The sequence below is a fragment of the Diorhabda sublineata genome, chromosome 3, assembly GCF_026230105.1.
Source record: "Diorhabda sublineata isolate icDioSubl1.1 chromosome 3, icDioSubl1.1, whole genome shotgun sequence".
Classification (NCBI taxonomy): Eukaryota; Metazoa; Arthropoda; class Insecta; order Coleoptera; family Chrysomelidae; genus Diorhabda; species Diorhabda sublineata.
This window is the reverse complement of record NC_079476.1, coordinates 41,792,350-41,804,705: the sequence shown is the minus strand read 5'-3', so window position 1 is coordinate 41,804,705 and position 12,356 is coordinate 41,792,350. Positions and strand designations below refer to the sequence as shown.

The following is a 12,356-nucleotide window of genomic DNA, read 5'->3' as shown; positions in this document are numbered from 1 at the left end:
CAAGCAGCATAATTTACTAGATTTCTACCACTCAATTTTTAATTGAGTACATTGCATAATTATTATAATTGTTAGTTGAAACTAAAGTATACGTTTATGAAGTTCATCGTCCCCTTTGGTAAGAAAAGAATGTTTTCAGCCCGCCCTTGTTTCCGGAATTATTTCACAATAGAACTTGTTAACTATATCCATCCAAGTAATTTGTATGTATGTTGAAACAGTGTGTGTAATTACGGTAAAAAGATGTCGATACTTTTTATAAGGACAGCGATCTTTTTATTATCAATTTAAAAGTAAATGTGAATACTCTAAAAATAATCTTTCAACTTATTCCAAGGAAATTGAAGTACAAGCATCTTGAGGAAATAGTTGCTCTACTTCAAATAACTCTAGAGAAACTTTGAGTATACGAGAAAAAGTGAAATCAAGCCGTGAATCATCGAGACAAAAATTATTTCAAACGCGGTTTCCAAATAAAACCAAAAGCTGATCAATGCTTGAGGATATAGTTACGTTTCTGGACATGATTTGGACATTCTTTATATGAAAATAGACCCGAGCTTCGATATCATCTGACCTAAATACCTACTTCGTTCACAGGTTTTTTTCTGTTGGACAAAACGATCAGTTATTGGCATTAAAATCCGATATGTTTCCTCGACGGAAACGCTCTATTTGCAAATACAAACAATTATTTATTGGAGGCGTATGTGTAGCACTCAAAATCAATAACAGATGGGGTGTTATTCAATAATTGATATATAAGTCAATTGTCAATGTCGATCTTAATTTATAGTCACTAAAATATGCAAATGAATTGAACTAAAAGGACGAATGTATTCAAAATTGAAATTGATTAGGTCACTCGTTATAAATTATCTGTTCGACTTCAACAATGTTTGATAGTTTGAATGGACATTAACAGATGTAAATAGGGATTATAATCTAAAAATTTTCGTCAAACTCTTACAAAAAATACGTTTTCTGCGAGGTTTTCCGATTTTCCATTATATTTTAATATGATAATCTTCCATATTGAACTTCCACATCCTATATGGATTCTAATCAATGGAAGAATACTCCATCACGGTATTATCTAAATCGTGATCATCTCGAAACGAATTAAAAGGACCTCGGGTTGTTCATCAACGTCTACGGTTTTGGAGAGAACAAAGAACAACGCCTCTAAGATTTATTTCGGATGAGTTAATTTCATTCTTTTTATACCAATGAGAATGTATAAAGGTGAGAAAGTTACTTCCTTTTTTTTGGTTACTACTTAACATCCGACTGAGTGTGATTTAAGAGAATTAACACAGAGAAATTTTAGGAACGAAATTCCATCTGTACTTAGATGACGCTAAATATTTCGAGATATAAAAAGATGATATTATTTATATTGAAATCGATCGTATTACATAAATTTTTTGATGAATTGCCTCATCTATAACATCGACCATGTGGTAAGGTGGTAAATTTTTGTATGTTATTGTCAAAGCAGTTCAGTAAATTTATCCATGTTGATAATGTGGTAACTTTGTAGTAGAGAACGAGCGACTACAAACTGCAACTACGTCCAATTTAAGTGGAGGAATTTTCTTTGGTAATATGCAATAATTGGGCAAACAAATATATGATGAATCGAGAATCAATATGATAAAAAGAATTACAAAACCACAAGTTTTACTTCTTATTATCTATTTATATCCACCTTAATCACTCGATTTAGCGTCTTTTTTCAAAAATGGAAGAAAATCTCGGTACCAATATTGGCATTACGAACATGAAATAATAGAAGAAGCATGTTTCTCAACGTTGGAGTGAGTTTATTGCTCAGTAAGTTAAAATTTTCAGTAGTACTAACCCAAAGACATTGATAATTGTTTGAAAAAAGTTTATAACGATTTCGAAGGCTAGTTGCTAAAAATTTTTTTTTAAACATTTATCAATATTAGAGGGTGACTGGCGTTTTGAAATATTAGATATTTGAAACGTCAAAATCGAAATAAATCAATATGTATCCATGGCAACGTGATAAACTAAAAATAGCCCACGGTATCTGTTTTTAGTATAATATTTAATCAACTGATTTCGTGGGATTTCTACTGGAGAAAAAAATATCAACACAACAATTTACATATCGTATTTTTTTGATAAATAACGACAGATTCCTGGGTATATTATTAAGTAACTAAATTTTTTATTTGGCAATCTTATTTAGGCTCAATTTCCAATTCAATATTGTACTGTTTAATAGTTTAATTTTGTTTTAATTAATTAGATTATGTTTTTTCAAAACGACCTATCAACTTTTACCTACGTACTTAAATAATAAAACGGTATTTCCATTAAAGCCTCAAACTGTATCTTTATTCTAATATTTAACATTCATTACCAAATTCAACAAGGCATTTTCATTTTATTCTGTACATAATAAGATGGAATGTTTCTTGAAATTTCGCCATCATTTAAAATGGAATGAATTTCTTGAGGCACTAAAGATATTTCTGAAATAATTATCATATAACGACATTTCATTATAATCAATTATTTATATAGATATTTCAAATTTTATGCTACCGATTTTATGTGATTGATTCGTGGATGAAGAAATAAAATTGTAGAAAATAGTAAAAAATTGTTTGAATGTTTTACCCGATTAAGTCGGAAAGGGGCGCAAACTAAAACGTTGAGTTCAATTAGGGCAATCACATTTTTTAAAGAATTGAAAAATTAAGGTAAAAATTGTTTAAAGTATGTGAACAATTAAAAAAATGCCCAGATATGCATGAAATTTGAATAAAGAACAGTTTTTGGTAATTTTATAATTTATAATTTCGAAAAATCACTTGATTTCGACGAATTTTTTATTTAAAATCTTCGTTTGTACTCCGGATTTACGAAAAAAAAAAGGAATGAAAAAAATGGAAAATTATATTAGTTTCAGGGCTTTAAATGTTTATGAAAATGCACTCATTCACGTATAATTGTTGATAACTTTTTTCCAAATAATTAAATGGAGTTGTTCTATTTTTTTTTCATAATTTACACAAAAAAATGAATAAATTGAAAAAAAATTACACGGAAATGTTGATTTTTCAGGTTTTTACAATTAAAAATAATAACAATTTCTTTTGAAATTGACCTTTTCCCCACTTGTACCATTTTTATTAATTAATCATTAAAGTTATATGAACGAACATTCTAAAAATCACTTATTGTAATCGAGTGTACAATACTAAAAGTTAATTTTGAAAAATTGAAAATTTTTACCATTAAAAAAATGGTATCTTTCTAAGGGCGATTGTTAAAGAGAATTTATCAGAATCAGAAAACCATATAAAATCTTCTAGCTAGATATTTCCTATATTTTTTCACATAAATTTGTCGTAAAAAAGAAGATTTCTAAAAAAATCCTCAAAATCGGATGATTTTTCGATTTTATAGAGGGTTTATTATAACATTTAAAGTCGGAAAACCACATGAAATTTTTAAGTGACATAGAAAATGAATAAACAAAAAATTTTTCCCAAAATGTTCGTTTTTTGTGTAGATTAACAAAAAAAATCAATGAACTGCGTTTGGTGTTTTGTAAAAAAGTTACGAACGATTATATGCGAAGAAGTGCGTCACATTTAAAGTCATAAAACTGTATGAAATCTTCTAGTTAGATATTTCCCATATTTTTTTCATAAATCCGCCGTAAAAACGAAAATTTTGAAAAAAAAATGATCGAAATCGGATGATTTTTCGATGTTCTATATCCAAAAAACGAGAGGACCGCGAAAGTCTAAGATTACCCAGTTTTTCTGTAACATTCCTTATAAATATAAAACAACTCGTTAATGATTTGGATATTCCTAATTACACTAATTTTACAAACCTGATATTTTAACTTCGTCGTTACTAAAAACCAGCCACAACGAAAAAAAATGATCGACGTTGTGATTGGCAGTGAGTTGTCCATCAATTCCTGAAGTATTCGGCAGGACAACGGCACCGTCTACGAAGAGCGATGTTGAGCAGGTCATGAGGACGCACACGAGGTACGATATTCCGACGTTACCGGCCATGTCACTTGTTGAGCAACGCGACTGGTGACTCTAAACTGCGGAACACCATAACACAAACTGCCGGTTTGTATCGCAGTGTGTGCCGTCTTCTTTCTGTGCGGCGGTGCACTGGCGGTGGTGGATAACTGTGGTGGCGGAACCGAGGAGAAGGACTGGAGAAGTAGTTCAAGAATCGATTCTATATGAGATCATACTCAACTTTTTATTTTCACCATTTTAATACCCTACCTAACATTTATTTATAACAATAAATTAATTATTTTTTCTTAGAATTCAATGGATAAATTTAATCTACTAAAATCAGGTTAGTTGTAATTACGAAATACAGTATGAAACAATAAATATCTAGCTTATCAAACGTTTCGAGAGAAACATAATCATCTTCATAGTAAGTATTTGTAAACTGTTAGTTTTGCGAAATGTGTTGATTTAATAAGAATTTATTGTAAAGAAAATAACCGCGTGAATAAAAACAACTTTGAATTAAAGTATATTTATCCACGCATTTGTTATATAAAGTAATTTCAATTTCAAGTCGGTAATGGAACCATAAATTACCGTTATTACTTCTGCTTAGTTATAATTTATCATCGAGATGATTCTAAAATATGCATTGTCAGGAAAGGATCCAGATAGGATCATTTGCTTTTCCCTCAAATATTCAGGGAAATTTAACAGGGAATATCTTATAATCTGGCTGCGAAAGGACGATGCTGATGTTACTTTTTAGAAGCGTAATGCGGCGTTACAGTTTATAGTAACTACAGGAGCCCTCAAATCCTTGAAATATTAAGTGGATTAACGGACAATTCGAGATCGTAGAAGATGCTAAAAATAGATAAATATTTATGGATTTATTATAAAACTTATGTCCATGCGTTTGGCCTAAAAGGATTAATTTACTACAGGATATATTTGGATAAAACGAAATGTTTTATAGATCTTATACTTAGAAGATATTGCAGTTGTTGCAGATTTATGCGAGCTGGCATACGGAATCCATCTGGAACAGATCTTTCAACACCTAAATGTTGTGTATAGCAACAATGTCAAGCTCAGATACACGTTGGAGATACTTCTAAGGATTCTTCAAAGATGAGATGCTCGAATGTGTCTCTGACATGGGATTTTTGGTTTTTATAGAAATGATGGTCACATAGAGGGGTGCCTTCAGATAATAGTACACACCTACACTCTACAAAACGTATGGTACTTGAAGAAGAAGTTGCCACGAGGTTAGAAAATATTGACAAGCCGTAAAAATGCTTTCAATCAAAATACTCGAACCTATCTAGTTATCGAGATCGTAGAAGATGCTAAAAATAGATAAATATTTATGGATTTATTATAAAACTTATGTCCATGTGTTTGGATAAGATAAACATGATTAATGAGACGTTTTTCTTTTCCAAATATTGCAGTTGTTGCAGATTTATGCGAGCTGGCATACGGAATCCATCTGGAACAGATCTTTCAACACCTAAATGTTGTGTATAGCAACAATGTCAAGCTCAGATACACGTTGGAGATACTTCTAAGGATTCTTCAAAGATGAGATGCTCGAATGTGTCTCTGACATGGGATTTTTGGTTTTTATAGAAATGATGGTCACATAGAGGGGTGCCTTCAGATAATAGTACACACCTACACTCTACAAAACGTATGGTACTTGAAGAAGAAGTTGCCACGAGGTTAGAAAATATTGACAAGCCGTAAAAATGCTTTCAATCAAAATACTCGAACCTATCTAGTTATCGAGATCGTAGAAGATGCTAAAAATAGATAAATATTTATGGATTTATTATAAAACTTATGTCCATGTGTTTGGATAAGATAAACATGATTAATGAGACGTTTTTCTTTTCCAAATATTGCAGTTGTTGCAGATTTATGCGAGCTGGCATACGGAATCCATCTGGAACAGATCTTTCAACACCTAAATGTTGTGTATAGCAACAATGTCAAGCTCAGATACACGTTGGAGATACTTCTAAGGATTCTTCAAAGATGAGATGCTCGAATGTGTCTCTGACATGGGATTTTTGGTTTTTATAGAAATGATGGTCACATAGAGGGGTGCCTTCAGATAATAGTACACACCTACACTCTACAAAACGTATGGTACTTGAAGAAGAAGTTGCCACGAGGTTAGAAAATATTGACAAGCCGTAAAAATGCTTTCAATCAAAATACTCGAACCTATCTAGTTATCGAGATCGTAGAAGATGCTAAAAATAGATAAATATTTATGGATTTATTATAAAACTTATGTCCATGTGTTTGGATAAGATAAACATGATTAATGAGACGTTTTTCTTTTCCAAATATTGCAGTTGTTGCAGATTTATGCGAGCTGGCATACGGAATCCATCTGGAACAGATCTTTCAACACCTAAATGTTGTGTATAGCAACAATGTCAAGCTCAGATACACGTTGGAGATACTTCTAAGGATTCTTCAAAGATGAGATGCTCGAATGTGTCTCTGACATGGGATTTTTGGTTTTTATAGAAATGATGGTCACATAGAGGGGTGCCTTCAGATAATAGTACACACCTACACTCTACAAAACGTATGGTACTTGAAGAAGAAGTTGCCACGAGGTTAGAAAATATTGACAAGCCGTAAAAATGCTTTCAATCAAAATACTCGAACCTATCTAGTTATTAGTCTTCAAAATTATATAGAAATTTCAAGTGAAAAAATCGAATGGAATGATCTATAATACATTTTTTTTCCGAGGAATCAGTCCAAGTACAACTTAAGCATGTAAAAACTGGTCCAAATAGAAATTTTTAATTATTCTTAGTTTAGTTTTAACATAAAAATATATGGATCGCGCTCAAGAATGTCAATGCAGCGGTTTGTGGATCTTCCAGTACCTCAAATTATGTAATTAATCTACAACATTAAAGTAAATCTCGATATTCCTGCTTGCGCTCCCCTAAATTATACACAATGGAATATTATGAAGAAAAATTCCAATACACAATATGTTGCATGCCTCTTTAAAATACGCCATAAGAATTAATTCTAGTAATTAATTAGCGAGGCAAGGAGAATATGTTTTTTTAAACTCTACATTGTAGAAAAATCTTTCTTTTAGAATATTAAAAAAAGATTGAATCCGGGATTGGCTTTTGAGAAAAGCGCTTGCATCATACAGTCAAAATCCAAACTTAGTAGGGCAATCCTCTTCGGTGCTAAGAAGCGGAAGGTGAGGATTGCCAAGTAGTTCATTTCCGAATCTTGAGCTTAACGCCTCCCGATATCTAAGAAACATAATCCTTCCATTTCACAGATTCTATTCATTATTATATCGACATAGGGTGTATAGACCGAGCAATAGTGATTAAAAAATTGTTCAAAATAAGATGGTATTGAATAATTTCCATCTCCAATGATTTCATGTATGAAAAAGGTATTTTCTCCTATAGATTCCTTCCTCTTCCTTGGTTCCCGATGTATAATCCAACACTTGAAGCTTTACCTTTTGGGTTTAATACGATCTTATAGACATTCTTTTGGTTTGTGTTTTATTTTTTGTATTCTTTATGGTGTGTGTTGTGTAACATAACCTAAACTAACGATCCAATTGTTTTATTTGATTGATTATTTATAGAAATCCGGGATGATATCTCCTTACGTTAGACCATAAAAATCATCTTGATTCTAGTATCTAGTCTGTACATAGTCCTCGATGAATTCATCCTCAGTCCAGAATATTTCACATCAGATAAACAGAATTTTCATTTTATCTTTTTGCATATAGTAACAGTAAAGAAACAAGTGTCATTAGAGATTTTTTCTATACATCAGTTTTGGACTCTTACACCTTATCAAGTTTATTTGGATTGTATTACAATCGATAGTTAATAATTCCTGCCAATTACCAAAATATGTTCGTAATTTATTAGATATTGAATGAAATTGTTGCATTGTTGAGTTATTATAAAAATAAAAAACGACCCTCACTGGTCTATTCACATTTTCATCGTCCCTATCCTTAGAATCCTAGCAGTTTTCGTAATACTCAACTTGGTTAAGCTCTTGGCATTAATTGGAAAATTGCATTAAGCCGAATCGAAGAAGAACTGTTTGATCTCAATGGAAATTGCATACCGTAGTTTGGACTTTTACGTTTAAAAAAAGAGAATTCTTAGTAATATCAGTCACAGATATACCAAATTGATTAGTTGAGACGTTTTATTTATTAAGTTTACTTACTACTAGGGTTTAGTTTTATTCTATGGAAGAATATTAAGTACTGAAAATGTTTTATCGATTTTTCTAAATCCAGTTCTTCAATGCAATGAAAATTCCGCTATATGAATGAATGAATATTTAAATCAAGCTTGTAAGCGATTTATTATACTCATTACATGTTTATGATCCAATTTTAACCGGAATAACGTATCCAGAATGATACATTTCTTTGATTTTGGTTTGAATTTGAAAAAAATAATCTATGCAATTCGTGCAACTCTCAATATGACAATAATCTTGGAAGAAACGATAAATAAATCATGAAGTTTTGTAGGTAGCGAAGTTTTTTTCTTTCGAATTAATCTTTGTTGTGTAACATTCCGTGTATATTTGAATAATGAATAAAGTAATGAAAGCACCGCACCCACCTCTATTACTTTTTTCAAACTTCATCTTTGTAGTCTCATCAAAGTACATTTGCATAGAGTTTATGTTAAATGCGACGTTGACAATGTTTATGTTAATAAAACTGAATTATGACATGTTCGCGTGTAGACTTCATATTCGGAGTTGTAAATATTTAGGTTTAAAACCCTACACACCTAGGTGGTATTTACTTCTATTAGAGCAGTTACTAGTTTCTGTCACGCAAAATTGTTTGCTTCTAATTAAAAAAAAAAAAATAACTGACGAGAATTCCATTGATTTTCAATTGACTAATTTTGTAGTCATTTATCATCAATATCGGTTGTTTTTATAGAAAATATTGTGTTAGTCGAATCAATTTATATTTATTAGTGAGAATTATATATATTGTGCGAAATTGTTGGGTTTACAGTGTGTCCCACGACGAGTTAAAACTACCTGTATATATGGCAAAATACTTGTAGTAAAAGATACTGTAACTTTGTTATTTTAAATAAAAAACCCTGTGTATTAATACATTTTTGAAATCTACGTGAAATTTTAGTATAATTTTGTCTAAAAACTTTTTTCGAGACATTCCTACTTTTTGAGTTATTAATTTTTTTGTAAAAAATTTTACCATTGCAGACCCTTAAATAATTATTTTTTTTTTCGAGAATACGTACGTCACACGTATTTGAATCTGTGTTGAAAAATTTTTTATTCTATACAGAGTGTGTGTAAAAAGTGTTCAAATTTTAACTTCATAAATATCAAATTTCTTCATTGTTTCAAATAGAATTACCCGGTTTTTTCTATTTTAATGCATTCAGAGGTGAAAAATAAGGCAAATTCATGTATACTTTTCCATACCTAAACCTTACCGTTATCCAGATATTAAATGTTTTTTGTTAATTTTTAGAGAGGACTTGTAATAACTGTCATCTGTCAATTGTTGATACTTTCGAAAACCTTCAAAATTGCTCGTTTTCAATATAATAACGAAGATTATGTAAATTTGCTTTTAACCTCTGAATGCGTTAAAATAGGAAAAACCGGGTGGTTCTATTTAAAAAAATGAAGAAATTTGATATTTATGAAGTTAAACTTTGAATACTTTTCATATACACCCTGTATAAAATAAAAAATTTTTCAACATAGTTTTAAATACGTCTAGCCTCGCTTAAGGCAACCGAATAGAAACTATTTCCATATCTTTAAGGGTATCTTCGTAAAAAAATTATTTATAGGGGTCTGCAACGGTTAAATTTTTTACAAAAAAATTAATAACTCAAATAGTATGCATTTTTGGAAAAAAATTTTTAGACAAAAGTATACTAAAATATTACGTAGATTTCAAAAATATATTAATATACAAGGTGTTCTATTTAAAATAACAAAGCTACAGTCGATTTTGAAAATATTTTAGTTAAAAGTTAAAAGTATTTCGCCATATAAACAGATAGTTTCAGCTCGTCGTGCGACACCCTGTATAACAAGGAAAAATGAAGAGAAATTGCGTATTTGTGTGATGAACATAACGAATATCATTTTTTGCTTCGGGATAAAACTTTGTATAAGCTATGCACGTTCTCAAAAATAATAAATTCGTAGCAATGGTCACACAAGAGCGAAAAATCCTCAAAGATAGGAACGCGTCGCATATTTCCACATCATACTCAACCCTTGTCGTATATTTTTGTTGGGCATATCCTTCTCTAAGCCTACTCGATTATACGCGAATATAGTCTATGCATATATATATATATATATATATATATATATATATATATATATATATATATATATATATATATATATATATATATATATATATATATATATATAGATCCTAATAGTCCGGTGGATACTCTTAAAAATTTTACAATTACACTGTCCGAAGCTCGTCTTTAGAGATTTAGTTAATCTTGATTTAAGAAATTGGTCCCAGTACCTGGCCTAACAAAGATAACTCATTTTTGGAAGCAAAATATTATTATTTTTCCATCGAATCTCCTTCTAGCTTCATACAATTTTCACAGCGATGTTTAAGAAGCTAGAAACTGCCGATATCACCTTGTTGGAAAATCTTCGATCACTAGTCTCGAATTAGAAAATAATCCGAGGGGGCTAAACAGAACACAATCTACATAAATGAATTAATATGTGCGGACTAATATTCGCCAATACAAAAGAAGAGCTACAAAATAGAATACAGAAATGGAATGATGGAATAAAGCAAGCAGATAAACATACAAAAGACAGAATTAATAAAAACATCAAACAAACCAGAAAAAATAACTGTGCAAATACAAGAAATGAACACAGATAGCGTTAACTGGCTAAAGTATCTATGGATAATCGGAAAACCAGATGGAAAAATTGACAAAAAAGTACAAATGTACAGAGTATTCTTCAGCAATACGTACAAAAACGAGAATTTACGAATCAGTACTACTAAGAATGCTGATCTATTGTCGCTGATCCTGGGTGCTAACAAACAAATTGAAACAAAAAATAACAACGTACAAAATGAAAATAACTGGTTGGATAAAATGAGGAAAGACACAATTAGACGCTAATTAAACGTAGTGAATGCAACGAGCTAAACAGGAAGCAAAACCTAGTTGAATGGAGAAGAAATCAGTCAAGTAAATCATTTAAATATACGGAACTTGCTTAGCTACTTTTAACTAATTCTAATCAGATTCTTCCCGATAAAACAATTTTTCTTTTAATCATCTATATGTACCCAGACTATGACGGTTTTTTGGATAGGATTTTTTGATGATATAACGATCTGGACCAAACTATCTGACAACAAACAAATTTACTACTACTTTGGAATTTAGATAGGAAATAAAGAACATTATTAAAAAAAGGTCTGCATTCTTTTAGAGCCAATGTCACTATTATTGCTTGTATATATGAAAGGAAGCACATAGAGCAGATATATTATCTCATGGAATTTCTGTCCGGATTCTTTGAAAATTGGTACACGATTAAAAACAATAAAAAAAAAACCTTTGAGGTCCTGATTCTATTTAAAATGAAATTTTCAATAGGAAATTATTCTACCCAAGAATGTAGAATTATCAATTACATATTGCGCCAGTTTCGAATATACAGGGGCTAATAATAACTCCATATAATACTCAATTGAATAAATTATTTATAAACAATCATTGCTATGAGAAAAATATTTCTGGAAGCTCTAACTTTGGTTACGTAGACTTCTTCAGAAGCTAGCAAATTTTCTAGAGGTTTTTTGTCTAGCTTAGCACTACTCCTACGAGGTACCTAAGAGTTTCGCTGAAATGAGCAGGACATTCGCCGATCAAATGGTCTGCTATTTCTTGAGGAATTTGTAGTGCACGAGGCAGTGATCTAGCACAAGATCGACCACCAGTTTAACATCGTTTCTGGACATCTTAGACTTCTTAGCCGATATTGTGCCAAGGCTTTGTTTGCTTAAGAAGCCAAATGTACGAAACGCTCTTGCAGCTTCATCGATGAGAACCTTCTATTCATAGGAAAAAATCAATTAAGTTCTTAAAGTTAGGTTATGGTGCTAGAGCAATATTTTTGCTTTTTTGCGCCCCGTATAGACAGTCGACTAGTAAATAATTGTGGGAAATTAGTCATAAACTAAATTAATTCGAATGAAATGGA

At 30.9% G+C, this 12,356-nt stretch overlaps 1 protein-coding gene across 1 annotated transcript in view; it reads right to left on the bottom strand.

The window, feature by feature from the left end:
- The window catches only part of LOC130441599 (transforming growth factor-beta-induced protein ig-h3), a 57,028-nt gene extending 52,759 nt beyond the window's left edge, over window positions 1-4,269 (bottom strand). The window contains exon 1 of the mRNA XM_056775346.1: window positions 3,884-4,269. Within this exon, the coding sequence (XP_056631324.1) occupies window positions 3,884-4,073 (190 nt within the window). The 5' untranslated portion in view covers window positions 4,074-4,269. The remainder of the gene's footprint in view (window positions 1-3,883) is intronic.
- Between the last annotated feature and the right edge of the window lie 8,087 nt (window positions 4,270-12,356).